The sequence below is a fragment of the Aotus nancymaae genome, unplaced genomic scaffold, assembly GCF_030222135.1.
Source record: "Aotus nancymaae isolate 86718 unplaced genomic scaffold, 86718_ANA_hifiasm-v0.15.2.pri h1tg000012l, whole genome shotgun sequence".
Lineage (NCBI taxonomy): Eukaryota > Metazoa > Chordata > Mammalia > Primates > Aotidae > Aotus > Aotus nancymaae.
Genome location: NW_026988423.1, coordinates 21,753,946 through 21,780,197, shown reverse-complemented (window position 1 = coordinate 21,780,197; position 26,252 = coordinate 21,753,946). Strand labels below are relative to the sequence as shown.

The following is a 26,252-nucleotide window of genomic DNA, read 5'->3' as shown; positions in this document are numbered from 1 at the left end:
AACTTTGAGCAAAATGTTTACATTTACATTGAAATATACACTAAAACAATGAGTTATACTAGTCAATGAAACTTTGCCAAAGCAAAATCACAAACTTCCATTGGGGAGGTCTTGTCAGCTAGCAGCAGGGATCTCCAAGCAGGAACACCAAGAAGCCTGGGGGATCCCTCTCCAAAAAGCCTCCTTTCAAGAGGCCCCAACTCACTTCTCCCACATGCACCCACACAGATTTAGGAGCTTGGACATGCTCCTCATTTTCATATATTTTTAGTTCTTCTTCACTGCAATAAATATAAAGTTGGCAATGCTCATACACCACAGCACAGACAATATTTCAGGCTTTAGCATACAACTGTAAACAGTGACTAGGTTAAATTAAAACAAACAAAAAAAGTAAGTTAAATTGGAATTGTTTTTTTAAACAAAGAGACAAAATTCCTAAGAGCCGGGCATGAGCTACTCAAGATTTGTTTTGTTGGGTTAAGGTTTCTGACAAAAGATTCTGGTTTAGGCAGATGACCTTGACAGTCCAAGTAGACCCAGGGTGGTAGCCAAAGCACTGTCTACGGCAATTGAGAATACATGGACTGGCAGACAACCTGCCCCAGATCAACCTTGGCAGTAAGTACATCTTCAAGCTGCCACATTCGAGATATGACCACAGACATCTTTATAGTTCCATCATTGGCTGCCATCTAGTGTAGCAGGAATGCGTGGGCAAAGGAATAAAAATTTGCTGGGAGAGGAAGAGAATAGTATCTCTGCTAGCTGCCTGGAAAGTTGGCCCCTTAATCACAATAACAACTAGGACATTTCACTTGGACAGTGCATTAAATTTATAGATTTTTTAAAAGTACAAAGACTAAGCACTAAGTTCTGTCACTGAAGCAAATTGGGATGTCAATCAAAGAAAAATAGATTATTTTTGCCTAAAGTAGTGCAAAGAAATCTGGCAAAAAAATGAAAGTGAACTCAGTATCTGCACATCAGTAATGGGGCAGAATCTTATTTAAAAGGCTAGTGGTTCAAATACTATTGCTTGAATAGCTCTGGTAGATATAAAATATAGTAACATCTGAGGTTTATACACATGAGCAAAGGAGCTGAAGACCAGCTCGCAAAGGGATACTTGATCCTCAGTCAAGAGAGAAGCTAAAAGCGCATGCTGCAGGAGTAACCTAATGGATTTATTTGGACTGTACTCCCACCTTCTGACAAACAGAAAAAGACCTGGATAGAAAACTGTCTTTCCACACACAAATACCTGGCTTAATTCTTCTTCCTATACAACTAAACCTCAGCTAAGAAAAAAACTCTTCGTGAAAAACTCAACCTGGGCTACTAAAAATAAAAAGGAAATTTTTAATATTGTAAACAAGTTTAGTAAACACCATGTGGATTTTCTGTTAATGAAGACATGATACATTCAAAAAAGTGTAGTTTTTTAAAAAAAGAACAAAACCAAAAAATTTTCTAGAAAGAGACTTCCACAAGAAAAAAATGAGCCCAAGTTCTATTCCTCAATCAGAAATGGGTCTTAGCACAAATCAGTAAGCCCTCTTCTAAACACACAAAAGCACTGAAATTTGCCTTTCAAGTATGTTACTGAATTTGAACATTAAGTAGAATCACTGCAAAGCATATTTTGATGGGTTACTTCAATATCCACCTGGTCCAGTTCAAAATATCTGTAGATCCAGTTTGTACATATTCCATAGGTATACTGATTAAACCATCTATTATGCCATTATTTTTTAAATGGCAGTTCTTACAGCTTAAGCAAACATTAAGATCATAAAGAGCGCCTTGAAACAAATTCGCAGAAGAAGTACATTAATGAGACACCTTAGAAGTGAAACAAACCTAGTTCTTTTTTACTAAAACGATGGGATAAAGGTAGTGTCCATGCTGAAGAGCAGCTTCACTTGTTTCCCCATGGAAAGAGGCCCAAAATTTTTGGATGATAATTTAAAAACTAAGCCAATAAGGCTAGGCGCAGCTCATGCCCATAATCCCAACACTTTGGGAGACTGAGGCCAGCGGATCACCTGAGGTCAGGAGTTCGAAAGCTGCCTGACCAACATGGTGAAACCCTGTCTCTACTAAAAAATACAAAAATTAGCCGGGTGTGGTGGCACGCGCCTGTAATCCCAGCTACTCGGGAGGCTAAGGCAGGAGAATCGTTTGAACCCAGGAGGTGGAGGCTGCAGTGCACCGAAATCATGCCATCACACTCCAGCCTGGGCAACAACAGTGAAACTCCATCTCAAAAAAACAAAACAAAAAACAACTAAGCCAGTAAAAAAATTGAATATACATCTTAAGATATTATTAAAACTTGAAATAATGTCAGGTGCTATGGAATGGGAAACAGAGTTCTGATTCCCCCACCCTCCAAAAAACTGTAACAGGTTTTAACGGAAAAACCAGAACTCTGAATATGAACAGCAATACACAGACTCTATAGCACAGAACACCACACAAGAATGAGTTTTATAGCAGTACTATCATGAGAGTAACTGGCTGGAGACTATACTTCCAGCAATAGGGATCCTAGGTCAAAAATGTGTTAAAAGCTTGTAATGTCAACGAGAACCAAAAAAAAGAAAAAAAAAAGGGGGGGATGAGGGGGAAAAGAGAGGAAAGGCTGCATGCACGGGTCTATTATAGACATGATATTCAGCAGCATAAAAATAACACCCTCCAAAGAGTCCCCCTACTGGGGCAAAACCTGTTTTTCACTGCTAAGCATGGAAAAGATTAATAAAGCAGAACAAATTCACTTCCAACTATAGCATCTTCCATATTTGAATGACAAGCATCTTCAACCTGATGCTACATGTTAAGAAAATATTCAGTATACATATGAATCTAAGCAACATAAAAACAAAAGGCTAAATTATGAACCTTAAAAAATTGAAAAAAACATGTTTTAAAGCCAAGTAGGTATGATTCTGATAATTATTATATAAGACATAATCCACAGAAATAAAGGCCAAGAAAAGAATCTTCATATTGTTCAGTATTTAGGCTTGATGTTGTCCTAGGAAAACAGTGATAACTCAATGTGTTACATATACAACTAAAACGTCCCCTTCTGGTTTCAAATGAATTTAAACAACAATCTTCCTTGGCTAATTTTTCTCCTTTGTCAAACAAACCTTCTATATACAGGACCAGTTTAAATCCCTCCTCCCCTTCAAACACTAGATATGAACATCCAGGAACATTCTACAATGCAAAGTGCCTTAAGAAAGAGAAGGATTCTGTAGTGCCAGTGACAGAACTGATCTGAGGAGGCTGAGATGCTATTAACACTGATGGGAGCCAGTCAAGCAATGGTGGTGTGTTTCTCCTCAGGTGTTTCCTCCAACAACTGCATAATCAGTTCATGCAGGGGTTTGCAGATCTTTGCGTAGCCCCCTCCTGTCAGATGCAGAAAATCAAACATGTCGTGGCAGGAGATGGCACCGTCCGAGTGCACAAAACCCCCGTCAGCATCCAGGAGCTGCACGTTGGCAAGCTTCGGCAGTGAAATCTTAAGGAGTTGGTTCACCTTGGCGTTCTTTTGCCTCAAAGGATTGGGTTTCTCACCTCGAGGTAACAAACCCTGGTGCAGAGCAGAAAACATTAAATTAGAAGATTCACTTATTTTTCTCTACTTATTATTTGTAACTTCAGATATTCCTGGAACATCTCCATTTGGCACTTTCTACACTTTTGATTTGTGAAACACTGGAAAATACTGATTTGAATGAAAGCTGACCATTTCTTCTTAGTTTCTTCATGGCTTCCCTTATTCCTGTCCCTTAATTGATGGTATGCTTCAGGGACCTGTCCTTTGGCCCACTGCTCTAAATATTTTAGTCAGATCTCTTCCTAGAGCTTCAGAATTACATACTGAACTTTCAGCTACAGAACCAAATTGAAATGTTCCTGAGGCACTCCCAACTGAACATATCCAAAAGCAATTCACTGAACTATGCTCTTCCTCTTTATCAACTGGTCATTCCAACATCTGCAAGTCTCTCATCCCATATATCTCATCTTTTTATCATTAAATTACTCAACTCTTGCATTCTAAATGTCATTTTCTTTTCTCCATCCCGATTGTAGACACTGCTATAGCTCAGGAACTTATCTCCAATCATCCTAATCAATATGAAATCTCCTGATTGGTCTTCAATACTTCTAAACAAGGATGTGTGGACAGAAGATGGCCTGGTATGGGGAATGACCAAACCAGTAAGATACTAAGATACATTAGAGAAGAGGTCAACAGAAGTATGATAAACTGCTTCCGCCTCTAGATTCTCTATATTTGGCCAGGCGCGGTGGCTCACGCCTATAATCCCAGCACTTTGGGAGGCCGAGGCGGGTGGATCATGAGGTCAAGAGATCGAGACCATCCTGGTCAACAAGGTGAAACCCCCGTCTCTACTAAAAAAATACAAAAATTAGCTGGGCATGGTGGCACGCGCCTGTAGTCCCAGCTACTCAGGAGGCTGAGGCAGGAGAATTGCTTGAACCCAGGAGGCGGAGGTTGTGGTGAGCCGATATCGCACCATTGCACTCCAGCCTGGGTAAGAAGAGCGAAACTCCGTCTCAAAAAAAAGATTCTCTATATTCACATATCCAATGTTGTCTTCCCTTCAATCCATTCTCTATTTGGCTGTCAGAATAATCTAGCTCATAGATACACACCATCTATTAATGCCACATGGAACCTAAATCATAATATACCATGAGAAAGACAGGTGGAATGAATGCTGTCTTGATGAATCAGAGCCATATAATATCTGTGCCCTAAAACAGAGATGCATCTTAAATTCATTTTTAACTTGTAAGTTAAAATACTACTAAATATGTTAAATACTACTGATCCCTTCACCCTGGAATAACTGTTTTATTTTGTCTCCTTGCTGCCCTTTTCCAATTGCATATATACTAGGATTAGGCATGAGCCACCATGCCCAGCCAAGCAACTCTAAATATAACATACACATTAATACCCAACTTTTCACTTAAATACACCATAAGTCTATTTTCACATAGCCCTTGTAATTGTAATGTGATTGCTGCTATCATATTTGATGACTTATGTAATCATTTTCTTGATACTACTATTTAGGTTATTTCCAGTGTTTTAGTATTATAGGTAACACCATAATTAACACTTCTGTACATCCAATTTTTTTGTGTGTGATGGAGTTTCACTTTTGTCGCCTAGGCTGGAGTGCAATGGTGCGATCTCGGCTCACTGCAACCTCTGCCTCCTGAGTTCGAGCAATTCTCCTGACTCAGCCTCCCAAGTAATCCCATGCCTGGGATTACAGGCATGTGCCATCATGCCCGACTCATTTTGTATTTTTAGGAGAGATGGGGTTTCTCCATGTTGGTCAGGCTGGCCTTGAACTCCCAACCTCAGGTGATCTGCCCACCTCAGCCTCCCAAAGTGCTGGGATTATAGGCATGAGCCACTGCATCTGGCCTGTATATCCAGGGGTTTAAAAACAAAGAATATGGAGGACTTATTCAGCAACATTCATACGACAAGTATTTCCTAAACAATTACTATGTACTAGTTACTGTACTTCACAGGTGGACTCTTAACAACACAATCCTTTCTAGAATAAGGCAGGTATAAACAAGTACATCAACAAGTAAATGAAATGCCATGTAATAAAAAAGATCTGGCTCCCCAGCAATTGTGGAAAAAATCCAAACACCCCAACAGCATACAAATTCCTACATGACCTGGTTGTGGTCTCTTTCTCCTAACCATCCCAGGGTCAAACTTCATGCTGCCTCCTCTGCTCACCCAACAAACACATACACATACAAGCCTTTGCTCGTTTTATTTTTCCATAATACCTTGTTTTTTTCCCTATTTGTCTGGAAACCAATGAACTCTTTAAATGCAGATGTCAACTTGTGTTACTCCAAACAGTGTAATTCTCTATGTTGCAGTCTCCATACACTAAACTGTGAGCTCCTTGAGAGAAGAACTATGTCTTACTCATTTCTGTATGCTCGAGAACTAGGATAGTGCCTTGTACATGGTGATTCTCAGGTTTTTTGAATAAATGACTATCTTCCTAATACCATCTCACTAAAGAAATAAATTTATATCAGATTTTACTAAAACATGCTTCAAACTGAACAAGAATATCTACAGCTAGACTTTTATACTGAAACAGACAGCTATTCACCTTTGAGACCATGAAGATTTGATGCTTTAATTCTACAAAAGGGTAGCACCTTTCTATTCAGGGTACAACTATAAAGTATCAATTTTCTTGCTAATGAAACTTTTAATGTTTTAGAGAAGATTAGAATGTCTATTCTAATATACCACCTTTAACATATTAGCAGTAGAACAGGACACCTCCAACGTAATCCAACTATAGGTCTAATAAAAAGACTCAGGATTCAGACAAATTTCATGTGCAATTGTGCAAAAAATTATGGAGGCCATAAAAAAGGGTTACTGAGGCACCAAATGGTTTCCATACTTTTTTTTTTTTTTTTTTGAGACGGAGTTCCGCTCTTGATACCCAGGCTGGAGCGCAATGGCGCGATCTCGGCTCACCGCAATCTCCGCCTCCTGGGTTCAGGCAATTCTCCTGCCTCAGCCTCCTGAGTAGCTGGGATTACAGGCACGCGCCACCGTGCCCAGCTAATTTTTTGTATTAGTAGAGATGGGGTTTCACCATGTTGACCAGGATGGTCTCGATCTCTTGACCTCGTGATCCACCCGCCTCGGCCTCCCAAAGTGCTGGGATTACAGGCTTGAGCCACCGCGCCCGGCCGGTTTCCATACTTCTAAACAAGGAAGCATGGATAGAAGATGGCCCCACAGCTGGTATGGGGAATGACAAAACCAGTAAGATATATTAGAGAAGAGGTCAATGGAAGTTATGATAAACTGCTTCCACCTCAAGATTCTCTATATTCATGAGCAATCACATTTCTAAAAAGATTCCTCAGCTGACCTAAAGATATCAAACTCTCTACCCACCAAAGACTACATACCAATACAATGATTTTGGCCTGTGGCTGCCTTGTGTTGATAAGTTTTACGATGGCTTCGATCCCACCGGCTACCTCTTCTGCCGTATTTTCGTGGTTGTTTGTTCCTACCCAGACAACAATGACCTGTAATTGAACAAAGAAAAAAAGGGGGAAAGGAGGAGATAAATACCTAGGAATAAAGGAATGTCCAACATTCAGATGAAAATCTTATTTTTTCTTTTTTTTTTTTGGGAGGGGGATGGGGTCTCAATCTATTACCCAGGCTGGAGTGGAGTGGCACGATCTCAGCTCACTGCAACCTTCACCTCCTGGGTTCAGGCGATTCTCCTGCCTGAGCCTACTGAGTAGCTGGGACTACAGGCATGCCCAGCTAATTGTATTTTTAGAAGAGACAAGGGTTTCACCAGGTTGCCCAGGCTGGTTTTGAACTCCTGACCTCAGGTGTTCCACCCGCCTTGGCCTTCCAAAGTGCTGGGATTACAGGTGTGAGCCACCACGCCTGGCCAATCATCTTATTTCGAAAAGCAAGAAAGGAAAGATAAACTTCTCAAATGCTGTTGGCTAACTTCAACTGGGCAGCTATCTTATTAAATTTTCTCTTAAGAGAGACAGTGTCATGCTACATTGCCCAGGCTGGTCTTAAACTCCTGGGCTCAAGCCACCTTCTCTCCTTGGTCTCCCAAAGTGCTGGGATTACAAGTGTGAGCCACCACACTCAGCCAGGACAGACATCTTAATGGACTGATTTACGCCTCATATTATATATCAGGATAAATTCCAAGTGCAATAATACTTAAGTAGCAAAATTGTACTAGGAAGAAACAAGAGAATTATATCATCATGCAGCAGGGAAGCCAATTTCTCAAAATCCAAAAAATTATACAAAAAAGATTAATAAATTTAATTGCATAAAAATTAAACCTGGCCCAGCACAGTGGCTCACATCTATAATCTCAATGCTTTGGGACACTGAGATGGGAGGGTTGCTTCAGCCCAGGAGTTCAAGGCTACAGTGAGACATGGTTATGCCAATGCATTCCAGTCTGGATGACATGGCAAGACCCTGTCATGGTATAAATACACAGGTACACTCAAGGAAAACAGTCACAGAGGTGGAGGCTGGATGCAATTTTAACAAGTTTTTCTCTTTATTTATTTTTGAACCAAGATTCTTGCTCTGTTGCCCAGGCTGGTGGTGTGATCCTGGCTCACTGCAATCTCCATCTCCTGGGTTCAAGTGATTCTCCTGCCTCAGCCTCCTGAGTAGCTGGGATTACAGGTGTGTGCCACCATGCCTGGCTAACTTTTTTATTATTATTCTTATTATTATTTTACTAGAGACAGGGTTTCACCATTTTGGCCAGGGTGGTCTCGAACTCCTGGCCTCAAGTGATCTGCCTGCCTCAGCATCCCAAAGTGCTAGGATTACAGGCATAAGCCACCACACCCTTCCAACAAGTTTTTCTCTTTAGAAAAAAAAAAAATCAGAGTCTGGCATGGTAGCTCAAGCCTATAATCCCAGTATTTTAGGAAGCTGGGGCGGGAGGACTGTCTGAGGCCAGGAGTTTGAGATCAGCCTGGGCAACACAGCAAGACCAAGACCCTCTCTATAAAAAGAAATTTAAAAATTAGCTGAGCATGGTGTCACATGCTTGCAGTCCTAGCTATTCGAGGGGCTGAGGCCATACAGTCATCTGACTCCAGGAGTTTGAGGTTAACAGTGAGCTATAATCATGCCACTGTATTCTAACTTGGGCAACAGAGAGAACCTGTCTTAAACAAACAACTTTCAATGAAAGTACGTTTTGTCAGGGTTCAGCTTTTGTTCTTTTTTGGGAGTTGAAACAATTATACACAGTGTGCCAATTCAGAGTATTTATGTTGTGATAAGGTATTGGGTAGAGGTGTTCATTTGTTCACATCTGCTTCTAATTTTCTTCAGAAGAACTTGCAGGCCTTGATTACCAACTTGTTTATATGCTTAAACAGATCCAAAATTACTTCCTGAAGTTCATCATGGCTCTGCTCCCATGGCCCACCTCTGAGCAGTTTTCCCCTCATACTGTCTAAGGTCTATACATTCCACAGAATAGCGTACCTCATTAGCATCAAATCTCTTGCTTCTACTGAAGAAGACAATTGTAAGAATTACAAATACAACCCAATAGGCAAACAATTCACTAGTTTCTTAATTTTGATATATTCTTAAGCAATGACAGTACTTAAAGAGGCATTAAACAAATAGAGAAACAGGGCTCTAAAGAAGCAATTTTTTCTTAACTACCAGTTTCAGACAATTTATCCGAAAAAGACTTAAGATTAATGAGATTCTTTAACAAATAAGTTTCACTTCACCTTAGGCTTAATATTCTCCAGTTCTCCATTCTTTAGTCTCCACAATACATGTCTTGTTGTATCTCCCCCAATTCCAAAATTCAGTGCATGAAGTGGGGAAAAAAGCTCTCGCCATATCTAAAAAAAGAAAAACTTGATTTAGTTTAGCTAAAACTAGTGGAAAGTTTAATCTTTCAGTGTTGCAAAGCATTAGAAATAATTTCCATTTTCTGTATTCAAAGGTAACACTGCAGTAGTGTGACACTCACTGTCTACAGGCTTTGAAGATGCCACTGTGTAATTCAGTTCTTAATGTAGCCTTATGTCTCAGCTCAAAAAATGAGTCACAACTCAATCTGATATCCCCTAAAAGGTACCAACATTCATTCATTCATTCATTTATTCATTTATTTAGAGATGGAGTCACCCTCTGTGGCCCAGGCTGGAATGCAGTGGTGTGATTTCAGCTCACTGCAGACTCTGCCTCCCCAGGTTCCAGTGATTCTCCTGCCTCAGTCTCCCTACACAGGCACGTGCCACCATGCCTGGCTAATTTTTTTTTATATTTTTAGTAGAGATGGGGTTTCACCACATTGGCCAGGCTGGTCTCGAACTCCTGACCTCAGGTGATCTGCCTGCCTTGGCCTCCCAAAGAGCTGGGATTACAGGCGTGAGCCACAGCGCCCAAGGAGGTACCAACATTTATAATTAAACTGCACTTAATTATAAACTCTCCTTTCCACTTATTCAACTACAGAAACAAGGTGAAGTAAAAACAAGAGATGAAGAAATTTAGAGTCCTAGAGCTAAAAAGAAATAAAGCTATCTTTTCTTTTAAATTTCCCTTGGCACTGGGCATAGTGGCCCATGCCTGTAATCCCAGCACTTTGAGAGGCTGAGGGGTGTGGATCATTTGAGGCCAAGTCTTTGAGACTAGCCTGGCCAACACAGTGAAACCCCATCTCTACTAAAAATACAAAAATTAGTCAGACATGGTGGCACATGCATATAATCTCAACTACTTGCGAGGCTGGGGTATGAGCATCTCTTGAGCCTGGGAGATAGAGGTTGCAGTGGGCTGAGATTACGCCTATCATTCCAGCCTCGGTGACAGAGTGGGACTCTGTCTCAAAATAAATAAAATAATAAATTTCCTATGGAAGAATGCCTAACCCTAAAAGATTGGGAATAGATTACTACAAAAATACATAAAATAAGAAAATGGCAAAATATAAATAAGAATAACTAGGATAAATATATATCAGCAAATACAAATAGGAAATAGTAAGATACAAACAATAATAACTGAAAATCTGACTAGACCAAATATAAACAAATACAACATTAAGCTTCTCAGAAACCAGAGTAAAAGAGGAAGTTTCATTATAAACAATGCTTCAGATCAGAACATATCCAAATTAAAAGAAAAGAAAATCTCTTTAGGTAGCTTGGATTTCTCTTATACCCTCAATTACAGCTTCTCTAAGAGTCATGAATAAGTCTGTAAGTTCAGCTCAGAATGAAAGTCTATTAGTAATGAATGGATATACATGAGTAGCCAAAAACCACGCTCACCCCTTCCACCTTTACCTCATATTGCTGCATCAACTGCACCATGGAGTCTCCCACAAACAGTACATCAGGCTCTTTGTCTTTACAATCCAAAACAAATCTGTTGTGCTGGTTTGAAGAAGAAAGAAAAATTAGTAACTGGCACTTCTGGCTGGCTGTGGTGGCCCATGCTTCTAATCTCAGTATTTTGGGAGGCCAAGGCAGGAGGATCACTTGAGGTCAGGAGTTTTGAGATCAGCCTAGGTAATATACCAAGATCCCATCTCTACAAAAACAAGCTTTTTTTTCTGAGATAGGGTCTGGCTCTGTCACTTAGGCTGGAGTACAGTGGTGTGATCTTGGCTCACTGCAACCTCTGCTTCTGGGGCTCAAGCCCTTCTCCCCGAGTAGCTGGGACTACAGACTCGTGCCACCACACCTGGCTAATTTTTTATTTATTTATTTTTTTAGAGAGAGAGTTTTACCATGTTGCCCAGGCTGGTCTTGAACTCCTAAGCTGAAGCAATCCGCCCACCTCAGTCTTCCAAAGTGGTGAGATTACAGGTGTAAGCCACATACCCAGCCAAAATATTTTTTTTTGAATGAAAAAAGAAACTGTTATTTCTTTCCCTGTGAGACTTCCCGGCCTACAAAGAACAGCTGTCCAACCAGTTACTGTTGTTAAACATTTTCTTCGTCTAACCCTAAAGCTTATTCATCTCATCCTATAAATGAACTGTTTGAACTTTCTTCTCACCCTTACCATACTGATCATTTTAGTACTCCCAAGAAACCCAGAATACTGAAACCAGAATAGAAAAATACATTTAACATGCTGTTTAAAGTTTATCTTTTCCTCAAACTTTTATTAAGAAAATTGCAGATACAGAGAAAAGTTGACATAGTACAATGAACATATATACATCTGCCTTTTATGTTCAACAACTAATAGTATTTTCCTGTTTGCTTTATCTCTATGCATGCGTGCATGTTTGCTGAACTGTTTGTGAAGTAAAATGTAAAAATTATGATTCTTTACCCTTAATCAGCATGCATCTCCTAAGAGTAAGGATATCTTCTTATAAAACCACAAACCAAAAAAAAAAAAAAAAAGGTAAAAGAAAACCACAAACTATTATCATAACTAGGAAAAGAAACAATAATCCCATAACATCTAATATTCAGTCCATATTCAATTTTTCAAATGGCTCCAAGACTTGGATAAAGTATTATATCATTTTTTTCAACTATGATCCAATCAGGATCCATATATTTTATTTGAATGCAGACTTTGAAAATATCTGGTAACTTCCAAATGTGAGACACTGGCAAACTAGTACTCAATCCTTTTCAGTCAAATCTAAGTTTATAAACAGTAGTAATCTCCTCCCAGAATGCCTCTTTTTGTTCTCAAGGCATGAGACACTTTTTAAAACGGATTTTGGCCAGGTGTGGTGGCTCACGCCCATAATCTTAACACTGTAGGAGGCCAAGGTGGGAGGATAGCTTCAGCCCAAGCATCTGAGACCAGCCTGGACAACATCATGAGACCCGAGGGAAGGGAAGGGGAAAGGGGGAAAAGGGAAAAAGGGGGAAAAAGGGGAAAGTGGAAAAAGGGGAAAGGGGGAAAAAGGGGAAAGGGGAAAGGAAAGAGAAAAGGGAAAGGGAAAAGGAAGGGGAAGGGGAAAGGGAAAGGGAAGGAAAGGAAAGGAAAGAGAAAAAGAAAAAACAAAACACATTTAACCCATCAATGCTAAAGGACACAGTTTAAATTTTTATTTTTATTTTATTTTACTTTTTGAAGACGGAGTCTCACTCTGTCACTCAGGTTGGAGTGCAGTGGCTCAATCTCAGCTCACTGCAACCTCCACTTCCTGGGTTCAAGCAATTCTTGTGCCTCAGCCTCCCAAGTAACTGAGATTACAGCTACCTGCTACCATCCCCAGATAATTTTTGTATTTTTAGTAGAGATGGGGTTTTACCATGTTGGTCAGGCTGGTCTCAAACTCATGACCTCAGGTGATCCACCTGCCTCGGCCTGCCAAAGTTCTGGGTAATCAGGTGTGAGCTACCACTCCCAGCCAGTTTAAACTTTCATAGTCATCCCTGAAACAAATATACACAATGCTCTATGTCTGTAATCAAGGTCCAGGAAGAGGCCTTCTGTCTTTTTTTCCCCCCTACAGATGTGGTCTTGCTATGCTGCCCAGACTGGACTGAATTCCTGGACTCAAGTGACCCTCCTGCCTTAGCCTCCCAACTGGCAAGGACTACAGGTGTCCACTATCATGCCTAGCTTTCCAATGCTGTCTCTTTTTCACAAACTCTATATTCAACTTTGTTTCCCTTAGGAGTTAGGGAAGAGTTACTATTTAAGTATTTCTGTTGACAATACCAATGCAGATGAGGCTGTGGTAAAACTCAGATATTCAGCCACAGGTAAAGTGTACAGTGACAAAAACACTTCTGGAAATAATTTTACAGATTATGAAAACACCTCTGGCCAGGTGTGGTGGCTCATGTGTATAATTCCAGGCCTTTGAGAGGCCAAAGTGGTAAGATCACATGAGCTCAGGAGTTCAAGACCAGCCTGGGCAACACGGCAAAACCCCATCTCTAATTAAACAAACGAACATACATACATACATACATACATATATGTAAAAAGAAAAAAAAATACTTCCTCTTTTAGGGTGACAGGATTAGGGAAAGCTTTTTTCTTTCTTCCATATTTTGTGCAAACACATTTTAAAAATTACTATTTCAGTAAATATTTTTAAACTGAGGAAATGCAATGATACAATTGTTTCTATATTTTGTAGAGACAGGGTTTTACCATGTTTCCCAGGCTGGTCTCGAACTCCTGAGCTCAAGCAAGAATGATGACCAAGAATCAAAGTTTAGTGAACAGGTGTTTTTTCCTATCACGTCAACACCCTATTGCAGGTACTACAGTACACACTACCTTTCTTTCTTTTTTTTGAGATTTTGAGACAGGATTTCACTCTGTCACCCAGGCTGGAGTACAGTGGCAGCTGTGAGTGACAGCTCATTGCTGCCTCAACCTCCCAGGCTCAGGCTGGAGAGGCCTTAGGTGATCCTCCCTGCCTCAGCCTCAGGTGCATTTCACCATATCCGGCTAATTTTTTTTTGGTATTTTTTTTGTAGAGATGGGTGTTGCAATGTTGCCCAGGCTGGTCTGAACTCAAGCGATCCACTCACCTCTGCCTCCCAAAGTGCTGAGATTACAGGCCTGAGTTACCACAACTGGCCCCAACTACTTTTCAACACCAATAAAATAGCTCGTGTTTATAGAGTCATGGAACTTAAGACTGCTATGGTAAAGGTTCTCATACTTTTATCCTAAAGTATAATAGTTGTAATAAATTTGGAAAAACAGAAAGGACCAAAACAACACATCTATAATCCTACCACCTTAACCTAGTAACTATGACCATACTTGAGTATTTTCTCATCCTTTTTCACATCCTCTGTTACACCTTTTACACAGTTTAAGCATTATATACACCTCTTTCTGGCTCAGTATGTCTGGGGCCAGAAAAACCAACATTCAAATTCTAGCTTATCTACTTTCTAGTCCAGTGATCTTAAGCAAGTACATAAGTTGAGTCTTGGTTTTAACATCTGCTGGCAACTCTATTTTAAAGTTGTTAAAGATTCCCAGCTATTGTCTGGCACGCACTAGGTACTTGATAAATGGCAGCCATTATAGTTGTACTTAACATCATACTAGAAACATTTTTCATATATATATATATTTAGAGTTGGGGTTTCACTGTGTTGGCCAGGATGGTCTCCATCTCTTGAGCTTGTGATCCGCCTGCCTCGGCCTCCCAAAGTGCTGGGATTACAGGCGTAAGCCACCACACCCGGCCCAAGAAACGTTTTTCTATGTACCAACGTAGTTTTTATAATCGTTAACTTTTAATGGTCATATATTCTTTTTCTGAGACAAGGTCTCACCCTGTTACCCAGGGTGGAGTGCAGTGTATGATCATAGCTTACTACATCCTCAAATTTCCAGACTCCAGTGATCTTCCTGCCTCAGCCTCCCCAGTAGTTGGGACTACAGGTGCACATCACCATGCCCAGCAATTTTTCTTTTCTCTGTATCTTTTGTAGAGTCAGGGTCTTGTGTTTCCTAGGCTGCACTTCTGGCCTCAAACAATCCACTGGCCTCAGCCTCCCAAAGTGCTGGGACTACAGGTGTAAGCCACTGCACCGAACGTAATACTCTACTGAATGCACTCAACAACACATTTTTATTTGCTTTTTTGAGGGGTGAGGGCAATGAGGGACTATGTTGCCCAGGCTGGTCTTGAACTCCTGTACTTAAGCAATCCTCCTGCCTCAGCCTCCTGGGTCACGCTCTTCTTCCTGTGGACAGACTTGCCAGTGGCCTCTTACTTTTTGTGAATCTAGTAAGTATGATAAAGGGATATATACCTATTTTCTTTTTCCTATGTTGGAAATTCTCAGGTCAAAGGAAATCGGTATTTTTATGGATTTTTGGACATATTTCCAAACTCCTTTTTTTTTGTGGAGACCGAGTGTCGTTCTGTCACCCAGGCTGGACCTCCACCCCTCCACTCCCGGGTTCAAGCAATTCTCCTACCTTAGCCTCCCAAATAGCTGGGATTACAGGCACGTGCCACCACACTTGGCTAATTTTTGTATTAGTAGAGACAGGGTTTCACCATGTTGCCCAGGCTAGTCTCAAACTCCTGACCTTAGGTGATCCACCTGCCTCGGCCTCCCAAAGTGCTGCGATCACAGGAGTGAGCCACCTCGTGGGGCCCCAAATTCTTAACAAAAGGGCTATACACCAATCTATAAGGACTCCAGCAATATGTTAGAACGGGTTTTACTGTACTTGCACCTGAATTAGATATTAACATTTCTCTTTCTCCTTCTAATGTTTTTCTAATTTGCACTTTTTGGAAACAAAGTTAAACACTTTCTATCATGTCTATTGAAATACCTATTAGTTCCTTTAGGATATTTTTATTGATAATATAACAAAAGATATCTATGTTTCATCTATAATATATACTGTGTATATTTTCCTTAGTCTGCTGCTGAGTCTTATTTTTCTGGTTAATATGTTATGATATGATTTCTATTATATTTGCCAAGTCTTTCAAAATTACCCTTAAAAAAAACTTTTAGGTGGGGCACAAGGTGGCTCACACCTATAATCCCAGCACTTCAGGAGGCCGAGGCGGGTGGATCACCTGAGGTCAGAAGTTCAAGACCAGCTTGACCAACATGGCAAAACCCCATCTCTACTAAAAAAAAATACAAAAATTAGCTGGGCGTCGCAGCGGGTGCCTGTAATCCCAGTTATTCAGGAGGTGGAAGTTGCAGTGAGCCAAGATCACGCTGCTGCACTCCAGCCTGAGCGACACAGTTAAGACTCCCTCTCAAAAACAACACAAAACAAAAAACTCCTTTTTATCATGGAAAATATCAAATGCACACAAAAACAAAGAGAATGACACCTCCATTCAGAGAGAATGAAACCCCATGAATCCATTACCAGCTATAGCAATCATTTAATTTATGGCCTGTATTATTTCAATCATACCCCCACTCCATCACCAGATTATTTTGAAGTAAACTTAGGATATATCATTTCAAGTATAAATATTTCAGTATGCAATGCTTAAAAGATTTTTTAAAGTCAGGCACGGTGGCTTATGCCTGTAATCCCAACACTTTGAGAGGCTGAGGCAGGAGGATCACTTGGGGCCAGGAGTTCAAGATCATCAGCCTGGGCAATATATAGTGAGACCCTGTCTCCACAAAAAATAAAAAAAATTAGCTTGGCATGGTGGCATGTACCTGTGGTCCCAGCTACCTGAGAGGATGAGGTGGAAGGATCACTTAAGCCTGGGAAGCCAAAGTTGCAGTAAGCCGTAATGGTACCACTGCACTCCAGCACGGTTGACAGAGTGAGACTCTGTCTCCAAAAATATTTTTAAGATATTTGCATTATATTTTTTCTTCCATTTGATTGATTTTTCTCCAGCCAGTGCTCATTAAAGCCTATTAACTTAAGACAAGAATAATGAAGGTATCTAGTTTAGTTACTACTTTTTCCCTTTTTTTTTTTTAAAATAAAAATAGAAATAGGAGGTCTTACTACGATTCTCAGGCTTGTCTTGAACTCCTGGGCTCAAGCGATTCACCTGTCTCAGCTTCCCAAAGTGCTGGGATTACAGGTGTGAGTCACTACTCCTGGCCTAGTTACTACTTTTCATAAAGGCTAAATGATCTACATGTCCATGAAGGAGAAAATGGGCAAATCAACTGTGGTACACTTTTTTTTTTTTTTTTTTTTGAGAAAAGGTCTCAATCCGTCTCCCAGGCTGTAGTGCAGTGGCACAATCACAGTTCATTGCAGCCTTGATATCCTTAGCTCAAGTGATCCTCCTTGCCTTGGCTTCCCAACATGCCTTGGCCTCCCAAAGTGCTGTGATTACAGGCATGAGGCACTGCATACTGCCTTATCTTTAAAAAAAAATTATTGGGACAACTGGAGAAATCTAAATATGGTCTCTATATTAATAGTATTATATCAATATTACATTTTCTGATTTTAATAACTATCCTATAGTTATTTTTTTTTCTTTCTTTTTTTTCTTTTTTTTTGAGACGGAGTTTCGCTATTGTTACCCAGGCTGGAGTGCAATGGTGCAATCTCGGCTCACAGCAACCTCCGCCTCCTGGGTTCAGGCAATTCTCCTGCCTCAGCCTCCTGACTAGCTGGGATTACAGGCACGCACCACCATGCCCAGCTAATTTTTTGTATTTTTAGTAGAGACGGGGTTTCACCATGTTGACCAGGATGGTGTTGATTTCTTGTCCTCGTGATCCACCCGCCTTGGCCTCCCAAAGTGCTGGGATTACAGGCGTGAGCCACCGCGCCCGGCTTTATCCTACAGTTATTTAAGAAAAGTCCTTGTTCTTGAGAAAATATGTTGAAATATTCAGAGGCAAAGGGAAATGAGTGGAAATGCTTCAGAAAAAAACACTATGTTAGTATATACAAATAGATACAGACACAGTGGGGTGTGAGGGCTCATGCCTGTAATCCCAGTACTTTGGGAGGCCAAGAGAGGTAGATCACTTGAGGTCAGAAGTTTGAAGTCAGCCTGATCAACAAGGCGAAACCCCGTCTCTACTAAAAATACAAAAATTAGCTGGGCGTGGTGAATCCCGGCTGCGTGGGAGGCTGAGACACGAGAATAGCTTGAACCCAGAGTGGCAGGGGGATGAAAGTTGCAGTGAGCCAAGATTGCACCACTGCACTCCAGCCTGGGCAAGAGTGAGACTGTTTCAAAAAACCAAAAACAACAGCAACAAACAAAAACAAATAGATACAGACACAATAAGTAGGCAGATCTGGGCCGGGCTCAGCAGCCCCCACCTGTAATCCCAGCACTTTGGGAGGCTGAGGCAAGCTGATCGTAAGGTCAGGAGTTTGACACCAGCCTGACCAACATGGGTGAAACTCTGTCTCTACTAAAAATACAAAAATTAGCTGGGCTCATTGGCGGGTTCCTGTAATCCCAGTTACTTGGGAGGCTGAGGCAGGGCAATTGCTTAAACCCAGGAGATGGAGGTTGCAGTGAGCTGAGATCATGCCACTACACTCCAGCCTGGGAGACAAGAGAGAGACTCTGTCTCAAAAAAAATAATAAACAAACAATAATAATAATAATAATTAGGCAGATGTGGTAAAATGTTAACAACTAGGGAGTCTAGAAACTGTTAGAAATTTAGAAAGAAGATGAGACTTCTTTCTAAATTTTGTCACATTTGTGTCATTTTGAAATTACTGCAAAATAAAAAATCTTTAAACATTTTCCTAGTTCCAACATCAGATTGGTGACCAGGCAGGACATTTGTAACAATACATTTTTACTTACAGTAACAAATTATTGTTGACTATTAAAATCCCCCTTTGTACAACCTGTCACAGGATTAGTTTTTTTTTTTTTTTTTTTTAACTGCCCCTTTGATCAAAAAAAACCTCAAAAAATTGAAGAAGCCAGGCATACTGATATGTGCCACTTGTCTCAGCTACATGGGAGGCTGATGTGGGGGATCACTTGAGCTCTGCAGTTTGAGGCCAGCCTGGACAACACACTGAGACCCTGTTTCAAAAACCAAAACAAAACAGACAAAAAACTGGAGAGACTCAACTCATGTGAACAATATACATGCACTTCCTTTTACCTGAGACATCCATCGGTCATCTCCTTGAATATCTTCTGCTGCATGAGGAATAGCTGCTGGGTTTGAGTCTCCCTGGCTCATTCTACACCTGAGAAAAAATGTCATGTCATGTTTCATTTATTAACAGGAATGTTTGTTATCACTTAAATATTATTATACACATCAGGCTTTAAATAATAAGTTTTACTGTACTTTGCCTAGAAACTAAACAACTGGGGTTTACTTTCTGTAGAGACGAATTCCAGAACATGCCAGTTTAAGTACCCTATATAACATCAGTAAACTGCCAGACAGCTTTGAGTATTACTTAGTTGCAGTGCATTACATTTAAAAAATCTCCTCCAAGTCTATACTTTATACCTATATTAGTTTTTCACGATTATATGTTACTGTTAAGTACTAAGTGACACAAAGAGTTAGACACAGTACAATAAAATCTACATTGGAGGCTTTTCAGCTATTAGGAGTTACACGCTTAAGAATCACTCTGGCAAAAAACTTAAAAATAAAAAAAGAATTACTATGGCAATGATTACAATCCACTGGTTACTAAACCTCACATGGATAACTGTAGTACAGATTATGACAAAAGCAGTCATAGACCTTGGCAAATGACTTGACAAACGTTTACTAGGTATTTTTATTTTTTATAGGTTTTCACTAAGAAAATTTTAGTAATGATGAGTCCAAATACGTCATCTAATAAGTAAAATTCAGCAAAATTGGAATAGAATGACAAATAAACTAGACTACTTTTGACAAATTCTGGAGAATATATACTAGAAACATTAGACTCCAAATGCAAAGGCCTATGAAAAAGAAAAAAATCTGGGGTTTTATGGCTTATAGAAAAGGAGGTCATCTTCTATTTAAGCAATCTTTTTCTTTCCCTTGCCATCCTCAAATACAGCTTTCTCAGAAAGACGACTGAGTTATATTCATTCAATATACATATTCACTGAGTACCCAAAACATACAAGGTAGTAGTTTTTTAGACTCACAAAGTATCAAGTCTCAAACATGAAAGCATACCTTCTTCACTTATGAAAAGTAAATTACAGAAGCAAATAATGATAATACTAATTATGCAAACAAATTAGCTCAGTTCTAAATGATACCAGAATATCATCATGATTAAAAAAAAATATCAGCCAGGTGCGGTGGCTCATGCCTGTAATCCCAGTACCTTGGGGAGGCCAAGGCAGGCGGATCGCTTGAGGTCAGGAGTTCAAGACCAGCCTGGCAAACATGGTGAAAACCATCTTTACAAAAAATACAAAAATTAGCGAGGTGTGGTGGAGCACACCTGTAAGTGAGAATTGCTTGAACCAGGGAGGTGGAAGTTGCAATGAGCCAAGATTGTGCCACTGCACACCAGCGTGGGCAACAGAGCAAGACTTCATCTCAAACAAACAACAACAAAAAAACAATATTAATTTAAACAATGTGGGAGGTTTGCTTTTGTTTTTAAACCAATATAGCATTCTATACTTTCTACATAATTTTATCTGGGTCTAGCTTCAATTCGAGGCTTAAATCTGGCTATTCAAGTTAAAACTTACACGTTAGTTAATAAAAGTGTTTTGAGACAGGGTTTTTTTTTGTTTTTTTTTTTTGAGGTGGAGTCCCCACCTGAAGCCAGGCATGCACTGCCAAGCCCAGCTAATTTTTTGTATTTTTCTTTTGTGCAGACAAAGTTTCACCATGTTGCCCAGGCTGGTCTCGAACTCTTGAGCTCAGCCTAGAATCCTGCCCAGCCTACAGTCTTTTTGAAATACACCCCATTACGTACACATTTATATATAAATGTGAATTACTGTTCATGTGAATGTTAAATTATAGTGAAGCCTATTTTTTCCTTTTATAGATAAGGAAACTTTTTTATTAAGTTCTTTTAAAAGTTCTAACATTTCAGTCAGGTGTGGTGGCTCATGCCTGTAATCTCAGCACTTTGGGAGGCTGAGACAGGAAGATCACTTGAGTCCAGGAGTTTGAGACTATCCTGGACAACATAATGAGACCCCATCCGTACAAAAAATTGAAGAAATTAGCCTGGCATGGTAGCTACTCAGCTACTCAGGAAGCTGAGTTGGGGGATCGCTTGGGCCAGGCACGATGGCTCACCTGAGGTCAGGAGTCCAAGACCAGTCTGGCCAACATGGTGAAACCCCATCTCTACTAAAAATACAAAACTAAGCTGGTTGTGGTGGCACATGCCTGTAATCTCAGCTACCTAGGAGGCTGGGACAGGAGAATCGTTTGAACCCGGGAGGTGGAGGTTGCAGTGAGCCAAGATTGTGCCACTGCACTCCAGCCTGGGCAACAGAGCGAGACTGTGAAGAAAAAAAAGAAAAGACCATATGAAACAATGATAGGCTGCACATGGTGGCTCATGCCTATAAACCCACATTTTGAGAGGCCAAGGTGGGAGGATCACCTGAGATCATGAGTTTGAGACTAGCCTGGCCAACATGGTGAAACCCTGTCTCCACTAAATAAGCTGGGCAAGCTGGCACATACCCGTAATCCCAGCTACTTAGGAGGCTGAGGCATGAGAATCGCTTGAATCCTGGAAGTGGAGGTTGTAGTGAGCAGAGACCACACCACTGCACCCCACCCTGAATGACAGCGCGAGACTCCGACTCAAAGAAAAAAAAAGATAAATTCTAATTTACTAAGTCATTTCACTTATACTTTCCACCACTACTACCCAAATTTAATGGCATTCTGACAACCCGAGCAAAACACTTCCACCTCAATCCTAAATTTCTTCATGGGAAAATAAAAAACGCATACAGAGGCATACAGATAGAGAAACCAAAGAACCAAATTGCACTTATCTGAAGCTACAAAGCAGGTAGAAATGGAAGGTCACAAAATATTCCTAATTAGCTTTTTTTTCTTTTCTTTTTGAGACGGAGTTTTGCTCTTGTTGCCCAGGCTGGAATGCAATGGTGCAATCTCAGCTCACTACAACCTCCGCCTCCTGGGTTCAAACGATTCTCCTGCCTCAGCCTCCCCAGTAGCTGGGATTACAGGCATGCGCCACCACACCCGGCTAATTTTGTATTTTTAGTAGAGATGGGGTTTCTCCATGTTGGTGAAGGCTGTCTCCGCCTCCCAAAGTGCTGGGATTACAGGCGTGAGCCACAACACCTGGTCTTTTTTGTTTTGAGATGGAGTCTCATTCTGTTGCCCAGGCTGGAGTGCAGTGGCATGATCTCGGCTCACTGCAACCTCCACCTCCCAGGCACAAGCGATTCTCCTTCCTCAGCCTCCCAAGTAGCTGGGACTACAGGCACATGCCACCACGCCCAGTTAATTTTTATATTTTTAGTAGAGATGGGGTTTCACTGTGTTAGCCAGGATGGTCTCGATCTCCTGACCTCATGATCCACCTGCCTCGGCCTCCCAAAGTGCTGGGATTACAGGCGTGAGTCACCCTGCCTGGCCAATTTTTTTTCTTCTTTAGCTATGAATGAGGTGATCCTTCTTCCCCTATGATGGCAAAGTATCTGAGCAAAACATGTGTTTCTTTGTGCCTTCTGACTCCGATTTTGTATTATTTTGCCAATCAAAATCTTATAATACAAAGTAGCTTTCAGTTTTTACTGATGCCCATGGCTTGGTAACATTTTTAAACACCAGGAAAAGAAAAACTGAGCCACAAACTCATACAATCTCATCTTTAAGAACAAAGTTGGAAATGCACAACCTAGAAGAGTATGCATATACAGAATTCAAATATTTTGGAAATTAAACTGCTGTGGCTGGGCACAGTGGCTCATGCCTGTTATCCCAGCACTTTGGGAAACCAAGGCAGGTGGACTGCTGAGCCCAGAAGTTTGAGACCAGCCTAGGTAGCATGTTGAAACTCTGTCTACAAAAAATCACAATTAGCTGGGGGGTGTGGTGTGCCACTACACTCCAGCCTCAGCGACAGAGCGAGACCACGTCTCAAAAATAAAAAATACACTGTTTTTTTTTTTTTTTTGAGATAGGGCCTCACTCTGTTGCCCAGGCTGGAGCACAGTGGAGAAATTATGCTCACTGCAGTTTCCACCTCCCACACTCAAGCCATCCTCCTGAATAGCCGCCTGACTTTTTTTTTGTAGACGGAGATCTCACCATATTGCTCAGGCCGATCTCGAACTCCTAGGCTCAAGTGATCCTGCGGCCTTGGCCTCCCAAAGTGCTGGAATTACAGGCATGAGTCATCGCACCTAGCCAGCTGTGTTTTGTTGTTCTGTCCCCGCCCCCAACAGGGTCTCAGTCAGTCATTAGCTGGAGTACAGTGGCGTGAACACAGCTCACTGCAGCACTGATCTCCTGGGCTCAAGTGATCTTCCCATCTCTTCCTTCCAGAGTAGCTGGGACTACAGGTGCACACCACCACACATGGCTAATTTTAAAATTTTATAGAGCCAAGGTCTTGTCATGTTGCTCAGCCTCCAACTGTTGTATTCTTTCCAATTAAAATGAAGAATTTGGCTCACGCCTGTAATCCCAGCACTTTGGGAGGCTAAGGTAGGCGGATGACCAGGTCAAGAGATCAAGACCACCCTGGCCAACATGGTAAAAACCTCCTTTCTACTATACAAAAATTAGCTGGGCATGGTGGCACAAGCCTGTAGTCTGAACTACTCGGGAGGCTGAAGCAGGAGAATTGTTTGAACCCAAGAGGCAGAGTATGCAGTGAGCTGAGATCATGCCACTGTACTAGAGCCTGGCCACAGAGTGAGATTCTGTCTCAAAAAAATAAAAAATACAATAAACAAAATGAAGAATTAGCTGTTCTTACAGCCACATAAAAATAAAGTAAGAATGAACTAAGAGCTACTCCGTGGTAGGACACAAACATCTGAGTGACTCTGGGTTTCCTGCCTCAAGTACAGGGTAATATTGTATGTAACACAGTCATCTTCAGAATGATGAAGCTGTAACGAATAACATTTTTTAAAAGTACCAACAGGGAGGGATTCCACTCCTATCTCACCTTTCTGATTCATAATAATCTCCTCATGTATCAAGTCATTAACTTTAAGATCACAAAAAGAGGCAATAGCAAGCTCAGTTAGAAAAACCAAGCAGAGGCCGGATGCGGTGGCTCACACCTGTAATCCCAGCACTTTGGGAGGCTGAGGTGGGTAGATAACTTGAGGTCAGGAGTTCAAGACCTGCCTGGCCAACATGGTGAAACCCCATGTCTACTAAAAAGTACAAAAATTAGCTGGGTGTGGTGGCACGTGCTTGTAAGCTTGAACCCGAGAAACAGAGGTTGTAATGAGTAGAGACAGTCCAACTGTACTCAAGCCTGGGCGACAGAGTGAGACTCCGTCTCAATAGAAAAAAAAAAGAAGAAGAAAGAAAAGAAAAAGAAAAACCAAGCAGAATGCAAATAAAAAGTCTGAAGAACAAGTTTTGTTAATTTGCCACAACAAACTGTACTCCAGGTGAAGCTCTGCTGTCCATTAAAGTGAGTTCTCTGGGAAGATGATGAGTAACTGACTTGCACGATTTTCCTGCCTTTTCTATATTCTCTACTTACTATGACAATACAGCACTAGAATTTCCAGGTGTTTATACTAGCATAGTGCAGTGTATTAATGAGAAACCAGTTCCAACCCATTATAAATTCTCAAGCTGAGTTAGAGGTTTAAAATTCAGTGTTTCCACTCAGACCTAATACTCTCCACTTTGTGTCAGAGGGAATGGGGTATGGTAATTCTGAAGAGGAAGGTGGCCCTCATCCTCAATACCCTGCCTCCGTGGGCAAGTGGGTGGGTCCTCCAGTCCAGCACCTCCATAATTTATGATCAAATGCCCAAGCCAACAAACTAATGCACAGTGATTTCCTACTCCTCCCCTTCTCCCCCACAAGGAGGCAACCTTTATGTCAGAACAATGTGCCCAGAAGAAGCCAAAGACACAAGGCACATCCAAGGCAAAGACAATCTTACCCACTTTCCACTTTCTCTGCACCTTTACCCCTCGCCCAAACCCTCCCCGTCATTTCAAGCTGTACAAAATGAGGTCCTAGGATGGATCCGGGTGGTCTTTCCTTTCTCTACGGGTAAGCTCTACAAAGAGGTGAAAGCTCCGAGTGTTAGTGTTCTGTGAAGTTTGTGTATAAATTCTCAAAAGCAACGCTGGCCTGCGAGCTATGAAAAGCAGAAGCATGAGTCACCATGCAACGGGTCAATCAAACCTGTAGACCAGCAGGCACGGATCAGGCAAACGTACAGTGAGCCAGGGAAAAAACATCCCCCCAAACCTCTCCGCTGACAGGTTTATCTAGCTGGCTGACCTTGGGCAGGTCACCAGCCGCTCCGAGCACATTCATGTTTAAGATGAAATGCGGGCTGGAGAAGCCTTCCAAGAAATAATCCCTTGCAAGAGGCGGTCTATGCACCTTTTGAATAAACACATCCTAAGAGGCAACGGAGAAGTTTCTAAAGAGTTGAAATTTTCCAACAAAAGGAGGAGGGAAAAGTGATCGGTAAAAACACAACAGAGTAACTGGTTTTGGCTTCCGACTAGAGGCGAGGGGAGAGAAGGGTGAGAAGTTCGACCACTGGGACGGAGGGAAAAGGCAGCAGCTGAGACTCGGGCGGGAGCTGCGGCGCCCAGGACGAGCGGGGTGCGCGAGGCCTACCGCGGGTGGGCAGGGCGGGGCGGGGCGCGGCACCCGCCGCGCTACCCTCCCGGGAAAGGCGGCTGAGGAGAGTCGACAGCTTTCGAGGTGGGATGCCGGGAAAGGGCTCTCAGGGCGAAGACGAGCTGCGCGAGCGGCAGGGAAGCAGAGGCAGGGCCCGCGGAGAAGGCGCGTGCGAGGCCCCCCAGAGGATGCGGTGGCACAGGGGGGAGGGGCAGCAAGGGTGGGGGAGGGGAGGTCGCGGGCCTCTCACAATAACACTTCGCAGCCCCTTCCGACCCCCGCCTCTAAGCCACCGGTTCTCCGCGACCCTGGATGCACTCACTGAAGTAGAGGGTCCTTGAGGGCCCCAAGCGGCTGAGGCGTCGGCAGGTGGCACGTCTGTCGCTCGCTCGGTCCCGGCGGCCCCGCT

General features: G+C 41.7%; 1 protein-coding gene across 1 annotated transcript; it reads right to left on the bottom strand.

Annotated features, from left to right (window-relative positions):
* Positions 1 to 26,252, bottom strand: PAFAH1B2 (platelet activating factor acetylhydrolase 1b catalytic subunit 2). The gene is made up of 6 exons (XM_012470436.2): positions 26,166 to 26,252; positions 19,186 to 19,273; positions 10,960 to 11,049; positions 9,391 to 9,507; positions 7,036 to 7,158; positions 1 to 3,610 (listed from the first exon to the last, which is right to left on the bottom strand). Exons 2-6 carry the CDS (start codon positions 19,264 to 19,266, stop codon positions 3,332 to 3,334), a joined length of 690 nt encoding a protein of 229 aa, XP_012325859.1. The 5' UTR covers positions 19,267 to 19,273; positions 26,166 to 26,252; the 3' UTR covers positions 1 to 3,331.

Excerpts from the sequence above, each read along its gene's own strand:
- PAFAH1B2 (XM_012470436.2), bottom strand. The coding sequence starts at position 19,266 with ATGAGCCAGGGAGACTCAAACCCAGCAGCTATTCCTCATGCAGCAGAA. Across the intron at positions 11,050-19,185 it reads ATGACCGATGGATGTCTCAG|CACAACAGATTTGTTTTGGA; the intron begins GTAAAAGGAAGT and ends TCTTCAAACCAG. Across the intron at positions 9,508-10,959 it reads AGTTGATGCAGCAATATGAG|ATATGGCGAGAGCTTTTTTC; the intron begins GTAAAGGTGGAA and ends TTCTTTTTTTAG.